Source organism: Ambystoma mexicanum, chromosome 8, assembly GCF_040938575.1.
Source record: "Ambystoma mexicanum isolate Mex_15411 chromosome 8, UKY_AmexF1_1, whole genome shotgun sequence".
NCBI classification, from domain to species: Eukaryota; Metazoa; Chordata; class Amphibia; order Caudata; family Ambystomatidae; genus Ambystoma; species Ambystoma mexicanum.
In genome coordinates, this window is record NC_090929.1 from 97,533,131 (window position 1) to 97,559,099 (window position 25,969).

General features: G+C 46.6%; 1 protein-coding gene across 6 annotated transcripts in view; it reads right to left on the reverse strand.

Annotated features, from left to right (window-relative positions):
• Positions 1-25,969, reverse strand: part of MVB12B (multivesicular body subunit 12B) — a 786,673-nt gene that overhangs the window by 557,309 nt on the left and 203,395 nt on the right. For all 6 annotated transcript variants that reach the window (XM_069609391.1, XM_069609389.1, XM_069609393.1 and 3 more), the window contains exon 2: positions 23,141-23,263. In XM_069609391.1, the coding sequence (XP_069465492.1) occupies positions 23,141-23,251 (111 nt within the window). In that variant the 5' untranslated portion in view covers positions 23,252-23,263. The remainder of the gene's footprint in view (positions 1-23,140; positions 23,264-25,969) is intronic.

The following is a 25,969-nucleotide window of genomic DNA, read 5'->3' on the forward strand; positions in this document are numbered from 1 at the left end:
GACGCCATCTGAAGGATTGTCACGGGGTGCTTTCACTCTTTGCAAACATTCAAGCATCATAGCTTAACAGTGGTTTCAGAAGTGGTCTCTCAGTGTGCAGTTGTGAAATGCCATGTCACTAAATGCACAAAGAACCAGAAGATGCCTCTTCGTGCACAGGAGGGATGCACACTATTCAAATAAGTGGATACTGTGGGCTGGCAGAAAACAGCCAGGTCTTAATGACTTTCAGAATGGGGAGTTGATTCTCCATCATCTGCAGGCCCAAATCATAAATTGCACAGTCTGGCACCCGGGACTGAGAAGGCCCACCCACCATTTGTAGATCTTCTGACCCAAGGGAGTACCAAGTGTTTTAGGGAGGCAGACCACAAGCACTTGGGAGGAATAAAGGGCTTTAAATGGCTGATCAAAAATGATGGTCAAGGTTCCAAAAGTGACAAGTGAAAACAGACAAAGGATTGACTTTGATATGTCTCTCACCCAAGAGATAAGGAATACAGGACAGGATCAGGGTGATCAGGTCACCCCTTTCTGAACCTACCCCAGCCGAGTTCTATACCCTATGCAGACATGTTCGCATGTAGCTGGCAAGTCACAGTAGAGATCATTACATGAGCGTATCCTGGATCATAAAAAGTAGAGAAAATTTAAGGCTTCAGCGTAGCGGGAAGAAATGAAGAGAGCCTCAAAGGATCAAGCAAACCTTGCAAATGGACTTTACTAGAGGTTTAAGTGAGAGCGTATCCATCTCATTCAAGCTAGAAGCAAGAGGAGCAGCAGTGTGCGGCGGATTGCCAGAAACTACAGACCCAGAACTAGAGAGATTGTCCAAAGACTATTGTCGTGGGCCCAATCTTATTGCACAAGCTCCAGACCAGGAGACACCTAATTTACTTAATTAATAGTGAGTAAGATGAGCCTCATCCATTATCGAAGCTTGAGAACAGCGCAAAGCGTAAGGGACGCCGAGCAAATTTCACAAAGGTTCTATGTGATCAATTCTCTTAAGCAAAATGTTCTCTATTTGCCTTTGCCGAATAATTTCATTTTAGTATTCTATGCATTAATATTGTTTGCAAAAATACTTCTTCACTCCTATAGCCCATGTGTTTTTACTCAGGCCTGCTGACAGACCACTTGCACCAGGCCAGAGTGGACCACCACTTAAACTTCTCCTCCCCAGTCTGGCTAAAATAACAAGTAGTCTGATAAGGCAACCGGCAATAAAATAGGTGTGGACGACCATCTGCAGTTCCTTACCTAGAAATGATCACACACACACACACACACACACACCAGTCTGTCATTTTACCTCCTGGGGAGATTTCTACTGAGTTAATAACAGTATACTGAACATGGGTAACAGGGCACCTTTGACATTGTAATGCCAAAGTATCCTACCGAGAGTAGTGGTACCTCACCTCAAACTCCCCTTCACAGCTGTTGGGGTCAGCAAACACACAACCCCAACTACACATCCTATCGGCACTCCGTGCAAGGGCACGAGCGCGAATAGGCTATTACGGTAGGCTCATTGCTGCATATTTCTTCACCCAGAACACGTAATCCCCAGAGCAGCTGCAGGCTCCTATGAGTCGATGTTGATCTTTTGTCACATGTGGGTCCCCAACTTACTACAAGTATCCCCCAGCATTGACCCTGTGCAGAAATGTACCCATTACAGCCATTCTGCACTCACATCCCCAGGCACGGGAACTCCCCACCATAGCTGCAGTGTGTCCCCTTTGGGAGGGGCCCACTCACCATCCACCCTCGTGCCAGAGCAGTACCCACAGCAAGCAGGCCCGCCCCAGTCAGTCTGCGTGTCCTATGACCTGGAGCCTTGGAGACCCTAACGCTCGGCAACAACCGTAGTTGGCGCACCCTGCTCCTGTGTGAGGCGTGGAGACTTATAAGCCTCGACGCCCACCACATCTGGACTTCCCATGCGTCCCGATCTGGCACTCCTGACAGTCTACTATGACTGCTCCGCCAACTACCCTGTGGCCCGGATATCCTTATTCGCTCGGACTGCTCCACCATCAAAGCAGCCCAGATAACTATGCTAAGCCGCAATGGCTTGGCTCACCACCGGCGACACTCCTGCTCTCGTGGTTCGGTCACCGCCTTTCTCCTCCCCATCAGGCAGACGCAAGATAGAAACCAACGTGCCCCCGCCACGTCTCAGGCCCAGAGGGGGTAACACCCATAGCAAAGGCCCCCCAGGAAGCAGCCCGGTCTCCCTGCTCAACTGCCTTTTCTGTCAACTGTTTTTCTTCTGTTCCTTTCTTTTTTTCCACATCCACTGGCATAATCAATTCTGTCCACCCACCACAGAGGTGGCCATCCTAGTCTCCTTTCAGCTGAGAGTTCTAAATGCCCCCCCACGAGTGTGGGCCTGGATTCAGCTGGATGGTAAGCATTTTAATCAGCAAAGTCAAATATCCAGCACTACTTTACAGGCATTAAATAAACAGCATAGGTACAAACAACGACGCAGGAAATTAAAGATGAGAGCATTAACCCCAGCATAGGCGGCCCTTATTTAGAGCAAAGGTTACACACCCCCTCGTCATTTCTGTCCCATTCTTCATGTTTCTTCTCTTATTTTTGTTTTGTTAGAGCCATTTGGTGATGCTCTTGTAATTTCCTGTTGGTAGGAGCCGCTGGCTGCCCCTCGAGAGTTTTCAAGGAATATACTTTTCAAGAAAGGCATTTTTCCAACAAATATTTGCATGTTTATACAGGTGAGGGATTGCAATACAAGAATCTGCTGAGTAAGGTCCACATAGTGAAAGAAATTCAGGTTAAAGATAACAATCAAGACTGGCAGGGATACAAGTGGGGCAGGAGATGGCCCAGGTGAGAGCAATGCGGGACTCACAAGAGATGGGTTCGGCCATCGAGTAGACTGCAGGGGACATGCAAGGAAAAAAAGCCCCAGAAATGCTAGAAAATACCAAGAGGCCAGCAGTGCTGCATGGCCATCAGAACACATCTAGCACGACCACAGCATCGACTCTGCCAAAATCCACTGCAGCTCGTCTACTAACGGCAGAAGGGCCATTTCAGAATTCCTAAAAGGAAGGGAAGTGGCATGGAGGCGATCAGGTAGATGCTACAATTAGACACATGGGTGAGCCTGTACAGACAAGGCCATCTCCGACTGCTTGCCAGGGAAAGACACGTATGAGATATGATAGGTTATTTATAACGTGCTTAATACCCAGAGGTTTCTAAGCGCGGACCTGGGGATCGAACCTGTGGTGCTCCGTGTCGCTGCCCCTGAGCGGTCTTCCCAAGACGTCAGGCAGCGGGATTCCGAGCGGGATTTGTAGAAATGCCAAGACGAACGCCCTGTTCAGGACATCTTGAACAATAGCCATGCTTAGTGACAAGTGGATTAACATTTAATTTTATTATTTGAACTGCTATAAAAACACTCCATGTATCTTGATTTAGTTGGAGTTGTTAGTAAGGCGGTCAAGAGGACTGCCAGGTCACTTCGGAGTCCATACGCACATAAGGGACGACAGAGCTAAACATTAGAAGGCAGGTGGGGGCTTCTCAGGTAATCTAGGGTTCCGGAGCAGGTGTGACTTCAGGGATCTGACTGAAGCCAGAGGTGGAGCAAAGCAGGGTCCAGAAGGACAGGCATTGCATGCAGGAAGTACTCCAGGCACGTGCGAGTATTTTCTCTTTTTTTTTAAGTTAGTGTCATACATTTTTTGGCAGCAAAAAAGCGGTTCCAAATCACAGTTTTCAGTGGGAATTTGCAATTAAAAACTAATTTTAACTCAAAAACAAACAAGCTATTGTAATGCATACTTCATAGCACCTCCATAATTTATGCAAATCAAATTCTTCCCGTACCAGGCCGTAATATTATTTAAGCTTCTTCCTGTAGCAGTACTAGTATCAAAGCCCGAACATATCCGTGGAGCTCCAGGAGTGAAAGCAGGCGGCCGGTTCCTTTGTTTACATTGTTTCCCATTTGTTGTTGGGAGTTGGGGGAGCGGTTCAGAGTATTTTTTCTAATTTTTTCTGCTGGAGTATTTGGCTGTTTTTAGGCAGTAAACGTGGCTTATACGCCGTTCATGTGTAGGGATGCATGTATGTGCCGTGCCCAAGTGTATGACCTTACAGGAAGCCAGTAGGTTTTAAGACACCATCACTAATCATCTGGTTGGCTGCTAACGGGGGAAAATTCTGGCGATGTACTCGGGCACACATCTGTGGGGTTTCTTCCTTCTTTCCCCACTCTGGGGCTCTGTCCCTGCTCTCTCTCCCCCTCTGGGGTTTCTCCCCACATTGTCTCCAGTCTTTCTCCTCAGTTCTTTCCCCATAATAGAGTTTGTCTCTTTTCCTTTGTGCACTCTGAAGTTCCTCAATACTTTCCCCACTCTGGGCTTTCCTCTTTCTCTTCCCCCACTCTGGGGCTTTTCCGCGGTCTCCCACTCCGGGACCTGTCTCACTCTTGTTCCCCAGACTCTGGGGCTTCTTGGACCTCTCCCCGCTCCAGGGCTTGTCTTTGTCTCACTCTCTCCCCACTCTGGGGCTTCTTGGGTCTCTTTCTGCTCACAAGCTCCCCTGTGCTCACCCCACCTTGGGGAAGTGATGAACCAGGAATGAAACGCGGACACAGAGGACTCATGGAGTTTGCCATAAACTTTTATTAAATGAAAACTGGGTTGGAAAATGCCTCACTGTCCCCAACCTAGGAGGTATTGCCCTACCTCAACCAAAAACGAAGGGCCTGTTGAGTGTCAAGATGTCCAAGGAAAAGATGTCCTGTGACCGAAATCCAATCCTAGTCCTCACACTCTAAAAGTAACTCTAAAGGTGCTAAGGGAAAGTCTCTGACTTGCAAAATGCACAAATTAACAAAAAGGCGTAAATCCAACAAAGGTTCCAAAAACAAAAAGGTTGAAAAGAATAACCAAGTCCTTTGTAGCACAAGAGGATAACTCCCCTCCTTTTGATGTTGCAACTTATTCCAAGGAAAATGTCTCCCTTTTCACATTCAACGTAATTGAACAATACTAAGGGCATGAATCTTCCTCAGGATTCTCGGTCTCACACAACACCACCACCTTGTATAATCTCCTGTCAGGTTCCTTTTCACAGTCACTGTAGTTCACTTCACCCACTTGGCTTTGCCTGGTATACTCTCCTGCCAGGGCTATCTGCGCCACCAGCCAGCATTCTCCTGGTCGCTCTCCTCGGCTGTTCTTACCACAGCAGGGTAAGAAGACAAACGCCATGCTTCTTTTACCGGCATGGTTTTAAACCATGTCGAGCCAACCGCCTTCTTCAGAGCTACTAGACTGCTGGTGTTGCATCACATTAGGAGTAATCATCATTGCTACTGGCTTTTTCCAGCTTTCAGTTCTTGTTCCTTTACTGATTTTCTGATATTGAGGAATAGTGTCAGTAAGAGCATCAAGTTGTTGAAGGGTATGATAGCAGTATGCCATGAGGGACGCTGGGAAAATCCCTAAAAAGGAAAGGGGAATATTGTGCCTCACCTGATTATGTCATGTCACCCCCACACACCCGAGGGGTGTCTCCCCCATGTGATCCTCTCTCAAATAGCCACCCCAGGGTCAGGATCAAGTAGCGGTTGCCATCCCCTGGCCACATGAGAGGCTCTCTCAGGGTAACAAGTGATGACATCATCAGATTCATCACAGGGCTCCTCTGTGCTCTCCTCACCTTGGGGCTTCCCTGTCCCTGTATTCCCCCCAACTTGCGATCCTTCTTCCTTTTCCTTGTTTCACTGCCCACCTCACTGTCCCCTAAAGCCACTGCGTACCCTCTTCTGCTGTATAGTGATCCGTGGGAGGGGCATCGGGGACATCTGATGCAGATGCACTGACAGGGCTTGTCAAGTGGGTTCCATGTCGGTCGCTGTTGTCTCCCGCTTGTTTTGCAGCCGCAGAGTCTCTCTCTGTCCGGACACCCTCCCCCCCCCCCCCCCCCCCATCACCCCAGCAGGCATTCCGGCTACCTTGAATTCCGCGGGCTTGCTGCTTTCGATTGGCTCTTGGACAAGGCCATCCGCTTCCCCATCATTTCAGAGGAGGACTGCGTATAGTAGAGGGTCAGAAACCAAACCAGTCATTACAAGAGGAGGTTTAGAATCATTATACCTCTCAGCTCCAACACAGCCAATAAAGGTCTCAGGGTTTGGGGGTCAGGGGAGAGGGATGGTGACTTGTGTCTCTCACTGGGGTTTTTCTGTCCGCCAAGGAGCGGGAGGCGGTCACCTTCAAAGGGATCCATCTTTCCCTGTACCCTTTCTGGGTGTTAAGCGTAGCAGACTCACCACCCTAATCCCAAAGGGTTGGCTCCACCTTAGGGAGAGGTGACAAACTCCTTGAATTCATCACAGAGGGCAAGAGGAATCAAACCACAAGTCTGCCCCTGGAGCCGAGCAAGGAGTAGCTTGTCTTAAAGATCCAGGAGAGTGGATTTGGAATGAGACTAAGAGTCCTTCAGCAGGTCACTGTTTTCAATACAGAATGTGAACTACGAGGACACGACCTTTTGAAGGGCTTTCGCTGCACTTGAGAGGTCTGAAATGGGTCTGAAGTTGGCCAGAATTTCCAGGTCTGCTGAGGATGTTTTTAGCAGTGTTGTGATGAGTTTTCTTCCGCATGGAGGGTACTTGTTAACTTTCAGATCAAGATAAACCACTAACCTGGACTCTCAGGAACCATGGGGCTAATGGCCCCATGGGAATGTAAAGGAACACAGAGCATCCCATATAAAGAACGAGAGCTAAGGGATTCCCACCCACCCCAGAGGTCTTTCAGGATGGAGGATGCTGGATAGACGGACAGAAGTTGGCAGGGGTCTGTGTTGATAGTGGGTTAAAACACTGCAAGGCAAGAAAAGAATAGATGTCTCAGAAGGGTTCAGGTATCCCACACAGTAGCCTTATTAAAACATATGCATACCTGGGAAAGGGAAAGCCACTGTGCAAGATACTATCTCAGACCTGCACTCTGGAAATCAACTCCGCACCCCCATTGACTGTGGTGCCTGTGTGAGCAACTCTGTGCACCTTGGGTAGTATGTGGTTATCCTCTGGCCCCCCCATACAAGAGTACAGATAGAATGGCTGCTGCCCATGCAAAACTCTGAAGGCCATAATGGGCAATTTTCGGTAGCCATTGCAGCTTAAGTCCTTTAATCACAAAGCTAGTCACAGAAATGGGGGAGCAGCGTGCTGTTCTCGCTAAAGCATCTGTGTTAGACACAGATAGCTCTGATAAATCTCGTGCTTTGATAAATCACGATGTCATAGTTTTAAACCATCAACACAAAAGTGTGGATCACTGATGCGAGGACTGTCCTAGAGATAAAGGCATACCCAGCCTTAAGAGTTGACTCAGAAGGGCTACAGCATCATGTGTTTCCAGGAGTAAGAAGAGGCACTGGCAGGAGAAACTGAACAATAACTTACACAGGAGTGCGTTAGTGCTGGGAATAAAGATCCTTTTAGCAAAGCGCCTGATGATCATCAGAAAGCAAATGCCTACATTAGAAAGTAATACATTCCTCTCCTAGTGACAATAAAACAAAAAGCTTGCAATTTGCCAAGCTCAACAAGTTTCAAAACCATCAGCATACTTAACCGTTTCCAAGGTTGCGGAGCACTGTATTCAGAAGGGTCAGTTTTTCAGCCTTGCTAAAAATGGATTGCATTTCCGTGTAACTCCAGCCGTGAACTAGATCCCGATTCCTTCCTTTCTCATTTCCCACCAACATCTTTTCTGAAGGTCGTGGTAGGGAGTTCTCATGGTAACCAAATGCATCCCATCTACAATTGATTGGTCATTCTGAGGCAGGCGGTAGAGTATTTTCTTAGACGCACATACATGTTTAGTTCGCTCTGCATTCTGGGAGGCGGTAATGTGGACCCATAGTACACAGTAAAGGTAGTGATCACTTTTCACAGCTGCAGAGGAGCAGCATCTCTCAGGTCTTGGTGTGGCTTTACAGATTCCCGGTAGAGCTCGAAGACCTTGCATCATCAATTACTCCGTCGCCACGCAACCTCCAAAGCGGATTGATTACAATAGCACCTTTTGCAACGAAAGCTCACATGATTGGAGTCAAGGCTGTAACACCGATTTCAAATGTGAATCTTTCTTCAGGGGCAGCGGAGCTGGGCATTGCTTCGGGCACACACTGTATGGTGTCAAGGGCATTCAGACATTCTTGAAAAAGTGAAGCAAGTCTACTTTCTCAGGTGATCCAATCTCCAAGCACAAAGGGGGCCACCAATAGGGAAGTGCCATCATTTCTGTAACCCAATAGGCAGGTGGTGGGGTGGGACATGCTCTTTGCTAACAATCCTCGCCCCACCCTGGTCGAAGGAATGTGTGTCATATTGTAAAGCAAATCTAGGAGCCTAGCATATTGTAACCTAAACCTTCCTCTTGACATTGGACTCCCATGCCCTAGGGTCCCATGTGACGCTAATGTAGCAAAAGCATATTCTGCGGTCACAGCTTCAGTCAATCCCTTTATCAACGTCTCCATGGATGGACCGCAGAACAATGTTTCAATATGAGAAGCCAGGAAGTGGCCGCTTGATATAGCTGGCAGTGTTCCTTAAATATCTCTTGCAGCCGCAGAACCTCAGATGTATTTGTAAACTTCATAAGGGGCAATCATTCTCCTGGACCTGCTCCCCAAAAATGTGTTTGTTATGTAATGTGTTAACATTATTAAAAGCGCAACAACCGACAAGAGATCCGTTTTCAAACAAGAGAAAATAACTTATGGTGGAACATAGCCATGGAAAGATGGAAAGTGGACTTTTAATGGCAATGTAACAGGTGACCTGTTTAAAAATTCACCGAATAAAAAGAGGAAATAAATGTCAAAGAGTCAGATCCTGCACTGGAAATGCAGGACTATCTTTGGGGTTGGAACAAAAGGCCACAGGAAGGCAATGAGGTGAGCCCATGGGGTGAAAAAGGCGATCAGAGGTTTCAGAGGGAGAAACATAGACCCTCATTTGCCACCTAGTGATCCACCTGCACCCATCAAGTCAAACTGCAGTTTCTGCTATGTTGGTAGTATTGCACACCGGTACAGTTGCAACCGTTCGACTGAAAAAGATCCTTTAAATGCTGTAGAGTTTGTGAGGGAGTCACTACTGCACATTATGAGGGGAATGCCCTAGCTTGAGGAGCCTATGATTGCAAGTCAGACCTTCCATTGGGGATATTGAGGGTTTTCCAATTCCGGCATTGCCCTGGTTTCTCCTGTTGCCTGCCGTCTGCACAGGTTCTATCCAATGTATGCAAGACAGAGACCAACACATCTTGGTGAGCAGCGAGGAAGGAGCCTCACGAGTTTGAATATTCCACAGTCGACACTGCAGGCCGGACAACGGTCATCAAGAACAGACAATACGTGGTTTCCTCCAACCTGTCACAAGGGGACCAGACCTTCAGAGGCTTTCATAAATCATGCAAGATTGCTTGGATGTGAAACTCATGGAGCTGGAAGAAGTGAACGAGTTAGCAAGTTCGATTGGGGAGAGGGATTTAAGGAATACTTGTTTAGAAGAGGCACAAGCAAAGTATGCTTCTTTGCATACCGCCCAGTCCCTGAAGCCTTGGAGATACTGAGCACGAGTTAAGAAGTAGGACTGTGGCACTTGACTTGTGTCCTGTTATTCTTAAAATGGCAAGAGAGAAGACCGTTGTTGCACACTAATGAAACAGGCTGACACACAGTGTCAAAAGAGGTGCGGTACTACACTAAATTGGTCAAGGACAGTAAAGCATGGACGGCAAAGAAACGGTATGAATTTTAAGGCAAATCGTCTTTAAATCACAGACAGCTGGGATTTGACTCATGACCGCGTCAGCTGTGACTCGGTCGCTTCGGCAGTCCCTCAGTTGCTTGGTATGTGAATCCAGGCCAGATGTGCTTTAACCAGTGGTCCAATAGGCAATGGCTCATAGCCACTTGCGCTTTCAATCGTGGCTGAGTGTTCTGCTTCTGGCATTCAATTTCCAACATTGTGTATTTTTGTGTTAAACCAAGAACTACATGCATGCAGATTCCATTGGTATTGCCACTGCCCGAAAGTAGTCCTCTGCTAATCCAATCCTCAATCCATCCCTCTTTTTCACTTCTGCTTAAAGGAATAGTTCGGTCAGAAAATATTGTTGGTCAAAAAGATGGCCAATAATAAAACAAATATCTAAAATATATATTTGTTTAAGTCCCTATGGAAAGTTTCGAGCAAATGAAGTTCAAAATTGGAAGCACTAGGGGGCATCCATTTTGTGATTTCAGGCAGCCTCCTCGGCTATGACTTTGCGGCACTAAACAAGCAGCAAAAGCCCCCTACTGGGAGCTTTTGCTTACTGCAGCCTGAGCAGAGCTGAAGAGGCTGCCTTCACTTTCATTTTACGTTTTCTGTGCTCCCCAAACTCAGGGAAGCACAGAAACGTAAAATGAAGGCAAAAAGCCGAGGCGCACCAATTAAAAATATAACGTTGTTGCATTTGTGATTGCCGTGGTTGGGAAACCACGGCAATCCCAAATACAACAATGTTGTTATTCTGACAGCGGCAGCTTTCACGTGAAATCTCCTGGGCTCCCCCAACCCTGAGGGAGTCCAGGAGACTCCCAGCGAAAGCTGCCGCATTCAGAATATCAACATTTATGGATTTGTAAATACTGCAGCATTTACAAATCCAAAAATAATGTATTTCTAAACACTGTGGCATGGAAAAACAACCCCGTTGTGTTACTGCCTACAGCAGCTTTCACTTTGGGGCCGGGAGCCCAAGAGCCCCAAAGTGAAAGCTGCTGTAAGCAGAAACACTGCAGCATTTCTAAACACCCGCACAGTGTTTCTGCCTGCAGCGGCTTTCACTTTGGAGCTCTCGGGCTCCTCACAGGGAGCCCGAGAGCCCCAATGTGAAAGCCGCTGTAGGCAGAAACACTGCAGCATGGAAACACAACCGCGTTGCGTTTCTGCCTGCCTTAGCTTTCCGGAAACCTAAAGTTATAGCCACGGCAGGCAGAAACAGCGCGCGGTTGTGTTTCAAAAATGCTGCGGTTTTTCTTTCTAAGTTTCTCAGGCCCCTTCGGCTTGGAGGAGCGTGAGAAATTTAGAAAGAAAAACTGCAGCGTTTTTGAAACACAACAATGTTCTATTTATGTTTGCGGTAGCTTCAGCTTGGAGCCGAGGCAAACAAATAAAACCACAGCTTATAAAACGTTGTATTTCTAGGTTTTCCGGGCTCCACCAGCCCGGAAAACGTAGAAAAAAAAAAAACACAGCTAGTGCTTATTTAAAAAAAAAAAAAAAAAATAGCACCTACCAAGATGCAGCTGCAGCTTTCCTGCCTGTAGTCTCTGGTCCCTGTCCTCCGAGTCCGGCAACAATGAAGCAAAAGCCACCCAGTGGTAGCTTTTGTTTACTACAGCTGACTGGCTTTTGCTTCATTAGCGCCGCAAACTCAAGCACAGGCGACATCCATTTCACAAAATGGATGCCCCCTAGTGCTTGCAATTTTAAAGTTTGAGCTTCATTTGCTCGAAATTTTCCATAGGGACTTAAAAAAATATATATTTTAGATATTTGTTTTATTATTGGCCATCTTTTTGGCCAATACAATTTTCTGACCGAACCATTCCTTTAATGAGTTTTGCCTTGTATTGCACGGCCTATGTGCATTACAGTGCAAGCCCCTCTTTGAATCTTGCCTTGTACTGCTTGGGTACAGCACCATGTAGGGCCTGGCTTGGTCCTTGTGTTGTCCTGCTTAGTAGAGCACTCTGCAGGCCTGTCTTAGTGCTTATCTTGTACTGCTTAACTGCAATAATGTGCAAGCCAGTCTTGGTTCTTACTTTGCACCACTTAAGTGTATACCTGTCTCGGTTCCTTCTTTGCAATGCCTAGTTGCAGAACTGTACAAGACTATCTTGATTCTTGCCTTGTACTGCTTACATGCAGTACTGGGGACCCGCTTTGGTTCCTGCCTTGTGCTTCCTAGGGACAGTACTGTGCACGGTCTGTCATTGTTCTTTCCTTGCAGTATTTAGGTGAAGTAGTATGCAGGACCGGTCTTGGTGCCCACCTTTGTGAAGACATGTCTCTGTGAAAAAACAGCCTGAATCTACCCAACTGGCGATGCCCACTTTGCTTGCTTTTCAGATACCAGAAATCGAGGGAGACAGTATGCAGTCTGTGCACAGAAGGTAAAACAAAAGCACTGCAGCCAAGTTAAGGGTTTTACAAATATATATATATATATATATATACTATTAAATCTAGGGGATTTGACAAAGTCCCATAGAGGAGACTAGGGGATGGGACTTGGGTGAATGTGGGGCCTGAGGATTTCCTCGTGCACTGTGATTCAGGGCCAATAATTAGCAATAGGATTATCTCCCAGGTGACAGATCCATCTCTATCCTTGTGCCCATTTCTCACCATACAGTCCTTGATCACATTTGGCAGTCTCAGAGTATGGTCCAATGCTGGCACATTAGTAGAAGGGCAGACCAAGATCTGATCAGGATGTCCACAGAGCACAGTAAATAGAGGATGCCGGTAAAATAGGAGGGGAACAGGAGAGAAGAGGCCAGAGCCAAGAAGGAGCTTGAAGGAAGAGTGGAGGTGTAGGACCAAGAAGAAAGTGCAAATGAGGAAGTAGAAGTGAAGAGGAAGGAGGCAAAGTCAAAAGCAGAGGTAGAAGGGGGGTGGGAATAGTTCAGAACAGCAGGGGCGAAGGAGGAAAGAGTCAAGAACGGGAGAGAGGGGAAACTGAGGTGAAGGAGGAAGAGCCAACACAAGAGAAGGAGTGAGTGACAGGGAGGAGGAAAGGAAGAGATGGAGGCAGGAGAGATGAAGTCTAGAAAGAGGAAGGGGGATGTGATCAGCAGGGGTCGGGAACAGATAAAGCGAAGTCTGGATAAGACCCGAGCCACTGGACAGACTCCTAACCTGGTGGAGGAGCACCACAGGAAAGGTTCAGATAGCCAGGATGAGTGGGTTATGTCTGAAAACCCCAGGTTCCAAAGTGGGTTTAAGAGTATGAAGCCTAACATACATACAGGCAATCCAAAGCACCAAGGAGCGCTGGTGCCAAGTATTGCAGGAGACAAGGAACGCCACTGAAAAAACTTCAACACAAGACATGAAAGATACTACACCAGGCCAAGAAAGAGTGCAGCACACTTTAAAAGACCAAAAGGCAGCGAGTGAATCCAGTTCTCACCAAGAAGGCAGAGTTGTTAAGAGAAGTAGGGAAGGCCCGAGTACCACGGTCATAAGAAAGCCTTACCAACCTATACTTTACTTTGAGAGCCTGACCACTACACCCGATGGTCCCATTTATAAAACAGGGTTCGAAATTAAAAACCAATGAGCAGGAGCTAAAACCAGCTCTTGTGTGTCAGGCATTTCCCATTATGTGCCAGAGGTACCAGGAGTGTGTACACAGCACACTGCAAATCTCACTTCCACAGGCGGTACTGTGAAGAGTCAGGAATGATACTTAGACATAAGTGGAATATGATATTGGCTAAAGACTTTTATGAGCACAAAAAAGGGTTTGGGATAAGGCCTCGCTGTCTCAGCACTGGCAGAGTTTCCCTACCTAAACTGAAACCTAAGGATCTGTCAATGTCAGAATGCCCAAAACAAAACTGTCCTGCATCCATAGTACTATTCTGACCATCACTGTCTAAACAAATGAATTCTAAGGTGCAAAGGGTAATGTCTTTGGCCTGGAGTGTTTTCTAAATGTTCTAAAGAAAGGAAAAATCTCTAACTCCCACAAAAAGAAGTCAATCAAGGATGGGTATCCTTGCTCCAGAGAGCCCTTCCCTTCCCCTGGATACTTCGTTATTTTCTTGGGTCACAAATAACAGTTCTTGACTTTCCATTGGGTCAACAAAACAAAGTTAGCTTCAAACGGCTTTTTTTTATGTGTGTCCAGGATGACTGGTGTACTCTCCTGCTAGGGTTTTTGTTCCCCGAGTCTCTTATACCAACAAAGCCTGCCGATAGTTCTTGTGTTGCATTTACTTCCCACATGCCTGGTGTATTTCCCTACCAGGATTTCTTTTGCACACTTGCAACTGCCAGGTTTACTCTCCTGCCAGGCTTCTCGAAAACACACTTGTAATTGCTTGGTTACACTCCTGCCAGGGCTTCTTTCAAATGCAAACTTATAGTGCTTCTACACTCCGCCCTCTGAAACTTATCCAGAACAGGACTGCGAGACTTGTCCTTGGCCTCAAGCCCAGGGATCGTATCTCTCCAGGACTGAAATCCCTGCACTGGCTCCCAGTGACTGCGAGGATTAAGTTCAAAACCCTCTGCATCGTCCACAAGGCATTCTGGGGCCTGGGTCCTCAATACCTTCAACTCTCTCTTCCTAAATACCTTCCTTCTCGAGCTCTTCGCTCCTCTGCCTCCAACTCTCTTAGGGTCAGTCGCTTCTCCAAGCAACGAGTTGGTGGTAGATCTTTCTTCGGCTGGGGCCACCCTCTGGAACAGCCTCCCTGCCTCCTTGAAACTTGAGGAGAATCATCTTCAGTTCTAGAAGCACCTCAAAACTTTTCGCTTTGCGTCTGCTTTTTCTCCTCCTCTCACTTGCTGAATTCCTAGCCGACACTGAAACTGCACTTGTTATCTGGCCATCCTCTGATCTCGTGCCCAGGTCCACTCCCCCGCCAGTCGCACTCCTGCACTGCCTTCCTGGCAATCCCCATACTTGATGACTGTTTTCTGTATCCTTCCGGTCCCACTTCTAGCACTTGACACCGGACGTCTGCAATTACCCTTTCACTTGCCACCTGCTGGCCATACTTTTACTTATTGTTTATTATTGTCTTATCCGATGTACTGCACTGTCCTCTTACCCTTCCCCGCCCGCACTTCTCCTCCATCCCCTGCCCATGCACTTGCGCGATCTGAATGACACCTGGCCTAGTAGGATCGTTGTCCGTCTTCCCTCTGTTCTCCCTCACTTGCGTCGTCGCGCCTTGTAACACTTGTGTATAGGCGCATTATAAATGCCATTTCATATCATAGTTGCCTGCTGTACTCTTCCTGCTAGGGCTTCCCTCAAATGTGAGCTCCTGCTCACTCTCCCACCTTTGATGGATCTGCTTTTTCATCCCCACTGGATAATATCATTGGTTTCTTATATATGGCCTCTTTAGCATCTCTTTTATATGCTTGCAACATGCATTGACAAACTTGACAGTCTCTCCTTTGACAACTAGTCTTTCAGTCTTTTTCCGATTTATTAAACTGTTCCTTTTCTCTCTCCCTCTTGGTTTCAATATGTGTAATTATTGCAGTTTTGCATGTCTACCAACACGCCCCAGTGTTCCCTCTGTCCCTCCGTGGACTCACCGTTTCTTGATGGTGTATCTCATTTCCTCTGCGGCACGCCCGTGACGGTCTCCTGCTCCTTTCTGCTTTGCAACCGTTTTTCCACCGTGTTCCTGCTTCCTGAGGCTTCCGCTGTGCTAGTCTGCTTCGCATGAGACTCCGGTGAGCAAAGCGCTGTTCTTCGATGGCGGCGAATGCCCAGGAGCCCTCAACTAGCTTCTGGCAGCCTTCTCCATTCTGCTTCCCGATCCGGTTGGCTCCAACAACTTCCTCCCAGACGTTCCTTCGCACAGAAAGAAGCAACTTGCTCCTGCCAGCAGCTTCTCTTCCTTCCTTGTTTCAGTGATTTATATGTCCCGGGCACAGGTGTGTGCTCGCTACCACTAGAGCACTGCCTATGCTCGTGGATTACTCCACTCCTCTTCCTCGTCCCAGTGTTGTGGTGATAATGGAATAGTAGTTGCTTCCTGAAATCACTGTGTGGATGTTTGCAATGGGGTTTAAAGGCAAACTATGTTTGAAAGAAGGTTATGTGGAAAGGGAAACAGTGTCTTTCATAATTTTACAAGGCTGGTTAGATTTGGAGAGTTGCCCTTTAGGATGGAACAAAAAATGTGTACTACTCTCCATGGGTGGAAGAGGAAAGGAGTTACAATAGGCTATAAGGCCATGGGGAATCAGAGATGTAGCTTCAGAAAGGAAAGGGGGATTCCAAGTTTCAACCAATGATACCATAATCCTCTCCCAGAGGTTGTCTCCCACGCATGTTCTTCTCCCTCATATAACCACTCCCAAGGTCAGTATCAGGTAGCGGCTGCTGTGCCCAAGCCACATGGGAGGAAGTCATCGCCAGAAAAGAAGTGACGATACCATCGCATTCATCACAGTACACACTAAAATGTTTGCCCATTAGTGGCTCATAAGTATTGATTTTAAGTTAACCATGGTTTCTTAGGGAAAAATCAGAAGCTAAATTGCTCCCAGCAATTTCAAACCCTGTAATAGTTCTATAATCAAGTTAGATTCACTGTATTCAAACGTTTGTTCAGGGGGGAAGTCTGAAAACAGTGGATTTGGCTCCAAATCTCGACGTGGATCCCTGTGATCTAAACAATTACTACAAACAAAGTAAGGACACTAATTGGCTTAGAGGTAAGATCTCAGTAATTTCTGTAAACAATGTCAGCGAGCAGTGATGCATGGGGGCCAGCCCAGTAAACACTGAGCGCTCCCTCAGCTGCATGTAGTAACAGAGAGGGCTCCTAGACTGGCTTAGGTCTTGGTTCCCAGAGTTGCATGGCCCGTTGGGGATGCAGGTTAGGGTACTCCAGATCTGAATGTATGAGGGGGAGCTAATGCGCTTCCCTGCACATACAGAGCTGTCCGGGCATCCTACATGGGATGCTCAGGCTCCTGCACACATGTGCAGGAACCAGGAAGTGCTCCCCTGCTTCCTGGTTCCTGTACATGTTGCGCAGTGCTGCCTGTCATGGGACCTAGAGGAGTGTATTCTGTCTGGGGTGCGGGCAGGTAAGAAATAAATTGTGAATGTGTGAGTGCTGCATATGTGATGATGGTGTATGTTTGGGTGAGTGAATGAAAGAGTGTACTTTGTGTGGGTGTGAACTAGTGTGAATGATGTCCATGGGTGTTTGAGTGAATGTATGAATGCGTAAAAAAATAAAAATGAACTGAATAAGAGCCTGCAGGCTGCCCCCAAATCAGAGACACACTCACCAGCACTGGTTCAAAATTGAAGGGAGCCATTTAGCTCCTGCTTGTAGCTTGACACACAGAGCTACACGGAGGTACTTTTGGCTCCCCAAGCCAAGTGATGCTGAACAAACACACCTATGTGACATTAACTGTGTGCGTTTGGGACAATCTATAAATGAACATTAGGACACATCTATATGACATTTAGAGCATAGGTAATGTACATTTGTAATGTATGTTAATGTTAAAGGATATTTGTACCGTGCACTATCACCACCGGAGTAGTCGCCTGGCGCTCTGGCGGATCTGAAAAGGAACAGGGATGGAGGGTTTGTTAGTGGGAACGAGCAGGAAAAGTGTAAGAGAGCGGTGATGTGCTGTCGGCAGTTTCAGTTTGGTTAACACTATTCGCTGAGCTTGGGGGTGCTTTCCAGTCAGTAGCCATTGTGTGCTGTTGTGCGAAGCTATCTGTAGTTTGTTTTGTTGCTGCAGTGTAGTAAAGTTTGTGCGGTTTGTTGTGCTTTAAGGTTGTGGTTGTGTTTGGTTAGAGTTTGAGAGGTGTATGCAGATGGGTGAAATTGTTAGTGGGTTGGTTATTGGCCTTGCTATCTAGAAGTGAAACAAAATGTTAAGTTTGCATCTCATGCAGAATTTAGATTTGCAGAACGCTATGTACTAGCTGATGCTCACTGGTTAATGCTGGATACCCAGGACCTGCTTTTAGCTCCTACTTATCCAATCTTAATTTCGATCCCTGCATTACGGTGAGCAGACCACCGATTTGAGGATGAATTGGAGCATGCTGGTGAGTGGGTCATTGATTTAATTTAGTGGGCGGATCTCTAATTTGATTCATTAAGCTAAGGTCTGCTCACTAACACCGTGCAGGTGAGCAGGCTTTTTACTCGAGAATGAACGAAGAGGCCGGCTCACCAGCACAGTGAGCACAGCATGGAAATCTTTGGACAGAGGCGACGTGAAAAGGTCATATTTTGTGGAGAAAGGCATCATGAAAATGCATTGGGAAATGTTTTCGTGCACCGTTGGCATACCTGCCTAACCTCCGGGTTTATCCCGGAGACTCAGGGTTTTCAAGCTTGTCCGAGTCTCCGGGGAAGAGCTTGGAGTTTCTGGGTTTTCGCAGCAGGCCCAGAGTTACTGCTGCTCGGAAGGGCTGGAGCAGTCAACATTGAAGCGGCTATGGCGTAACCTGCATCCGCGAAAAAGGGTGTTTTTTTTTTATTGTCCCCGATTTTCTAATTAAGGGTTACTTTTATTTGTTCCTGCCAGGGAAGCACTGATCAAAGGCTTGCTAAAATGTTAATGGGACGTCTCAGCAGGACTATACGGGCTCTTTGTTTCTTTTAAGTAACCCACTTTGTATGTCTTATTGCAGGCATTAGCAGACAAGTGTGTGGGAATGGTCAATTTCTCCATCAAGCCACAGCTCACCGGAATGGGCTGCTTAGCATTTAAAAGCCCCATAACGTGCATCTATGCTAAAGTAAATACCAGACTAACAATGCATACTAGTCTGTGCCATGTCTGCTTGGTTGACATGAAAACAATGTGTTTACCCTTTGTGAGGCATTGCACATTTTATTTACGTCCTGCATAATAAAATACATGCCACTGTGAAATGGCTGAACTGCATTCTGGGACTTGTACTATTGTAGTTATAATGGGGAAACCAAGGGTATAGTCCCAGAATCAACTTAAAGAGGCCGGAAGGCCCTCTCCGAATGGAATGGTGTGTGGGTGCACATTTGAAAATGATGTTTGGAGGTCCCCTTGCCTGCAGCTGAGAAGACCTGCCTGCCCATGTTAGCAAAGATACGTTTATCTGGATTAGTGTAATGATTACAAATGCAAAAAGGTCCTGTAAAAATGGTAAAAGCGTCATTTGGAGGGCACAGTTAAATTTGATGCAGTTTTGTTCACATAGCCAATCGCACATTTAATATGGTTTACCTTTGTGACATGTGGGCGGGGCCTTGTGAAACTGGGCATGTGGGCGGGGCCTTGCGTAACTGGGCGGAGTCTTGTACCGCTATGGGCAGGCATCATTCTCAAGGTTTTTGATTTCAAATGTAGGCAGGTATGACCATTGGTGACTTGCATCTACTGGCTTTTTAACCAATTTTTCACAGAAAGTCTGCTGTATAATGCACTTCTTTAATCCCTTATTCAAAAAGGTTTTTGGGAGGAGAACCCACCTGATCCCCCTTTGTTGGTTTGCCCCCCCTAACCCTCAGGCATATTTGTGGCAAATATTTACGCCCCTGAAGAGAACAGTGTATCGTCTCTGCATATCCTTCCGGCGTGCTCAATCTGATTGCTGCCATAGTTTCCATTCTGATGCTTGTGTAAATTCACTACAGAGTAGGAGGGGACTTTCCCGACGAGATCTCGCGTTAGTGCAGTCTCTGTGTGAAAGGGCCAGGCGGTGGGTGAGGAGATCCTACTGTACTACAGTGACCGTGTGCAAAAAAGATCGGGTCATCTGTGCTGAAATGCTGATGTAGTGAATAGGCGAGAGCCATGTTAAAAAGGACACACTGTGGGCTAGAGAATGCAAAATAATGGGGCCTTTCCGGCATTCAAAGAAATGCGGGAGTGCAGAGTGTGTGTAAAGCCTGAAGTATTGCAAATTCTTTGAAAAGTCGGAGTGATCTGCGCCAGGCCGCTTATGACAACCACTGGCATCAAATTACACTTAAAAGGTTGCTCTTTTTTCCAAACAATCCAGGGTGTCAATAATGGGCGACGTCTGTATTTCTGATTCTAAAGGGAAGAAACGCCCTCTTAGACATTGCAATGAAGGTCGGGTGGGCTCTTACCTACATTCCTAATCCTGCACTCTCTCTTCTCTATAGAACGGCTGGATCAACGTGCATCGCTGCTCGTCTTTCTGAAGGAACTCTGCATGCAAGTCAAATCCTGTATCCACTTTGCCCCCACGCCCCCACTGCCCTTGCCCTCCCCCGCCCCGCCCCCTTCACATAGCACAGTGTGTACTGCCCTGGAAGGGCACAATATGCCGACACCCAGAGAAGCTTCTGCACTTTGAAACCCCTGCAGCGGTGATCCGGCGCAGATCATAACGTAACATAACCAGAACATAGCGTTCTTAACATAGCATAACAAGAGAATAGAACACCCGAAATAACAGGAACCAGCTTAAGAGTTGATGCACACCACACATTAATACAGCCTTTTCCTAAATTGCACCCCAGTTTCCTTCTTCCGTTCTCTTATTGCAGAGATATGGGGGGTGGAGGGGTGGGGGGAGGGGCAGTTCAGTTACACAATATGTGCATTCTGCATATGTAGCACCATAATGCAAGCTCACAGTAGCTTTAAACACGAATATCATTGCAGGGTTTCACGCACAAGTGGTGTTGCACCATGTAGGGCAATGGTGAGCTCTGTAGCACTCCACAAATCTAGCCAATCAACGTGGGCCAGTATAAACAAAACACTGTTTCAACTTTGTCAAGAAAAATGAACGCCATTCCAAAGCTGTTCCAAATATTGCAGAACGTATGTCCAGGGAAACCATATACAATGCTTTCAGAGCTGCTGCGACATCCAGTTTAAAAAAATGATAAAATAATCTCCAGTGCCATAACTGTAATGGACAAAGCTGGGGAAGCATATTATAAAAAAATAAAAGATTTATTTAGCATTTTTATTCCATCGCGCCACAAGCCCGCAGGCCTCAAGGCGCGCAAATGACAGAAAAGACAAACAAAAAGTGCTAAACAAAGCGCTGGGGGATTCAGGGACAAAGCTCAGGAGTCAGGGAAGGCATCACCAGGAAGAAATAATGTACTAATCAGGTGAAATGTTAAAAAGGAAGATTTTCAACGCCTTCTTAAACTTTGTAGGCGTGTCAATCATTCTAATACTAGGTGGAAGTGCATTCCACGCACATGGACCTTGGGCAGTGAAACTACTCCCACCTGCCTTCACCAGCTTGAACCTTGGTTGAGTCAATCTAAGATGCTGTTGTGATCGGAGTGAGCGATTCGGGACATTTGGCTGGATGCGCGATTTTAGATATTCCGGGGCCGCATTTAATGTTAAAATTGTGTGGGTGATGCGATGTTTCACCGGGAGCCAGTGTAGGCCCCTTCTGGCAACAGTGACATGAGAATGTCCGGACAGACCTGCAACAGCCCGTACTGCGCCATTCTGAGTGAACTGAAGCGCAGCTATCACCGAGTTAGCACATCCGCTAAGCAAGCTGTGGCAGTAATCAAGCCGAGTGTTTATGAGAACTGAGCCAAAGTCCCCAAGTTCTCTTGTGTAAGAAAAGGTTGTATACATTTTTTTTTTTTTTTAAAGTGTACCACAAATTAGTACCCGGCACGAGCGGCGCAATGGGAATACAGCGTGGTGATTGACTCATTTGCGAGCCATACCACACGGTATTCTCTTTTACGCCGTGCATGCTGACTACTCTGTTCCCGGCGAGGGGCGTGGCAGCCCCTCAGCCAATGAGGAGGCTCGAAACTGGGCAATCCCCGCTCCGAGCCTCCCCATGGCTGGAGGCTTCCCTCGTCCCCCGGCGGAGACCACAGTAGTTTTTTTTTCTTCCTTCCCCACACCACTTACCTTCTTTTTTCTTCTTTTCTCGGGAGCGGACGCGCTGGTAACAAAGTGTTCCCAGCGCGCCCGCTCCCGATGGCCGCCATGGAAAGGGAAAACGGACTACTTTTAAACGTGTTTCAGAACAGAAAAAAAAGCAATTAGTACCCCGGTCTAACGGGCCGGGGTACTAATGGCAATAAGCCCCTCGACTGCGGGCCAATACCGCCTGCAGTTTCTTGGCTTATTGCCACAATATTATTGTTTCGAATTTTAGACTAATATTTTTCAGACTGGAGTTAAATCCGTAAAGATGTTTCTGTTGATTGGAATATCAACGCCATATCGATTCCCCTCTCAGAAAGGACTACGCAGGACAAAAAATATACAGATCCTGAAGAGCAAACAAAGAAGTCTGATCAAAAGTTAGTTATTGCACGCATGGACAAATCCAAGGTCTAGGAAGCAAAAAACCACTTGGCCAAATTGGATCTGTGTGGTTATTAAACAAAGCGGTATACAGTATTATTTGTACACACATTTTCAAAATTGTATAGCGGACAACATGTTTCATTGCAATTTGTAGATCCGTGTCCAGTCCTGGCTTTCCCGTTGCATTCTGGGACTTGTAGTAGGGTTTTATAAAAGGAAAAGCAGAACTACAGGTCCCAGAATTAAAAGGGGAAAAAAAAACAGGACTAGTTAAGCACGTACAAATTGGAATGATCATGTTGGCAGCTATGAAATGGTTTCGCAGTGTCCAAGGTCACATTTCAGCTGGGCTGGAAACACGAAGAAGCGTTCCCTGTGGATAAAGGTGAGCACCAAACACTTTCAATGTGGAATTTAGGCAATTACTGTCAACTCCAAAAATATAGGGAGTAAAAATGCTCGGCACATTTCTTTTAGACTAACACATTAGAACGTGAATACACTTTCCATGCACACACACACTCTCTACCAAAGATGCAGAGAAGTATGGATTAATAAAAAAGATTTTACAGTTCAAATATATTTTTTTATATTTTTCTTGCTTAATAAAATACCCCCATTCGGATGGGAATAATATGTTTTCCTCCCTAAAATATCATCCCCCTCCATCACAAAAATGAGGTGCAAAATAATCCTGCCCTACCCTTCAAAATCGTATCTATGAAGTCTGCAAATCATTCACTAGCCTGTGAAACGTGTAAGAGAAGGACCAACATCACTGATGGATAAGATGTTTGTAGGAACAAAAAACGAGTATTCAAAAACTGTTTGATAGAAGCAAAAAAAACGAGAGGACAGAACATGCATAACATTTAAAATGCCCCACACATTGACCCCCTCTCCCTGCTCCACTCTCTTCATTATCGCGATACTGCGGGAACAAAAGACTAGCCAGCCTCCAGAGGACACAGAGAGAAGACTGTGAAAGACGCTACTCACCACATCGTAGGTGGTGGGCGCCCGGTTCCGAGATGCGACCACCCCCACGCCCGTGATTGGATCCATCGGCAAGTCGGGCAAGGCATCCGAAAGGTCCCTCACTTCAGGCATGCTGGATTGATCCTGGAAACAGAGGACAAGATTCAGTGTCACGCGCATGCCTGCACTCACTTCTACTCAAGAGCGCACAGCCTGGCACATCCACAGGGCATGCAGCCGCCAGCACTTCCTCAAACGCAAACATTTGATCAGTCGCAAATCTGTCTGAGAGTGTGTGATAAGAAACGCATTCCAGCCTGCCTACGTTCCTCAGGAATCCGGGGTGATCGGATCTCAGAAGAAACGCATACTGGCATGGTTCTGATCACATCAACACAACACACACATTCCTGTATAAACTGCGTGGCTTAATGTATTGAATCCCCAAAAAGTTAATACTGAAATTCAATTGCGGTCACTCTTTTTAACATGTTAGCATGAATATAAAAGCTGTTCTTTCAATCACCAAACATTACATTTGGAAACTGTATAATTCCGTACATTTTGCATAACTCTGGACCTTGCCATGAACAGCAACTTCAATTTTTTTCATGATGTTATGTCGCCCACCCCCCTAGCGTTTGCAAGAAGATTTGGCCGCCGCTCTATAAGCAGCACTTTAACATTTACCGTCTGTTCTGCTCGTCTTGGAGTTTGAATGTATTCCTTTCCATTTAGAGCCAATTCTAACCATCTGTTGAATAAAATGGACACCTGGCTTCCCTGAGCAAACAAACAAGCCTTCCTCGGCAATATTGCACTAAGCCAGTGTGGGACAGCCTGCCTTGACCATGGATTGCTTTCAGACACTGTGGGACACAGGTATGAGATCAAAAAGAGCAAACCTTTCATGACGTCCTTTTTTCCAAACAATACCTTAAGAGAAAATAACCTGAGGTCAGCTACCAATATTTTGAAGGCATGACTATGGTTTAATTGCGAAGGATGGATATGCCAGCCCTAGCGATAAATCACTTTATTTTCTCTCGAAAGTAAAGAACACTTTGATTTAGAAAGACCGCTCTAAGACCACTCAGGGCAGTCCTTCTAAATCGAAATGTCATAAGCCAGACACTCAGGAGTGCGCGCAGGGGCTGCCGACCCAGAAGATGGAAGCTGCGGGTGGGGGGGTGGGGGGGGAGAGAGAGAGAGAGAGAGAAAGAGGAGAGAAAGAGGAGAGAGAGGGAGATTAAGTTTGTTTTTGTGAGGGTTCAGCAGGAGTGTGGCGTGGAAAGGAAGGGGGTGGTGGGCGAGTGTGCAAGGGTGTGTGTATGTGTGCCCCTAGCTCCTCCTCCTCATTTTTGGAGTTTTAAATAAGCTCACAAGGTGCTGTACACATGCATGAACATGGTCTATGCACTCACTGACCTCCCGAATGGCTCGTTTGATGAAATGTTTCAAAATCTGGATTCGCTTGCCCTAAGGAACAGAATGCCAAGAGATATCCTGCCCGTGCAAGACGTTGCCAGCCGCATCTGCCAACAATGCGTATCCCTAAGGATCTTGTGGAAATGACCCGCGCTCACCAAATGTTCAACAGCTAGAGCAAAATCCATCAGCTGCAGGGCAAAGTTGAAGAAGTCCACCAACTTCTCACCAAAGTCAGCCATGGGCCGAATGCTGCATGAAGGAACGCGTGGCACCGGGATTTTCATGACCATCGTGGGAAGAGGAAGTCTTCTACGTCCATGCCATTGAGGGTCCCTCAGCCTTAAGCGCACACACACACCAGCAGGTATTGCAACCCCCCTCTGTGGTATATTGGTGTCAGTAAACATTCAGAGAGTCTGTAAGGATGCTGGCAGATCAGCACAATTTCAGAATACTATATGCACATCCTAGGCAGTGTCACTGGCTAAAGTCAAAATCTCTGTGCTTGACTGTCACATGCTTACTCGTTGAAGGAATGTGATCACGCCATGGCTACAAAATGGGAGCCAATCTACGTTCCAGAGAACATTTGAGATGCTGTCAGGAAAAGACACGCTGATGAAAGTTTAGATCTAATCAGGTTTGCATGCAATATCTACAGCATGGCCTTGGAGTACTTACTGGATGAATACCAGACTAGTTTTCAGGAGATACACTGCATTAAGGCCAAGACGATTAAGTTTCACCCTGACAAACCTGTGCAACCAGTGGCAATCAGACACAAGCCAATACTGTTCCAAGGGCATATGAAAGTGGGTGAGGAACTGGATAATCTCGACAGCAGAAATAATAGAAAAGGTTACGGGACCTACACACAAAAGTAGCTCCAGAACAAAGCCATCCAAGGAGGAAGTTATCTGCTCAGGATAGTGGAAAAGCTCATCACAGATCTGACCGGTGCCAAGAGTGTTCTCTACGCTCGATTCATGCACTGGAGATCAGCAATTGAAACTCGGCAAGGAGTCCAAAGAGATTCTAACCTCCTCCACACATGTCAACTTTAGAAGATGGAATAGGGCGAGTTTTGGGGTTTCTGATGCGTTCCAGGATACAACCTGGAACGCCCTGCTCAGATTGCAAGGAGTAATAAATATGAGTGACGGCATACTGGTTAACTCTTGTACAAAGCAAAAATCCAGCACACGACTTTCAGGACGTCAGCCAGCGTTTGAGGATCTGCAGGCTGACTCTAGAGAGACAAATGTGAATTCCTGAAATTTTTCTGCACAGGCAGTACTAGGACTAACCCAAAGAAAGTCACGCATACGAAGGCTGCCCCTGCTCCGCAAACTCTCCGAAGTGCAAACCTTTTTGGGGGTGGCTCATTTCATGGAAGGGTTCCGAGCGCAAGTGGGGACT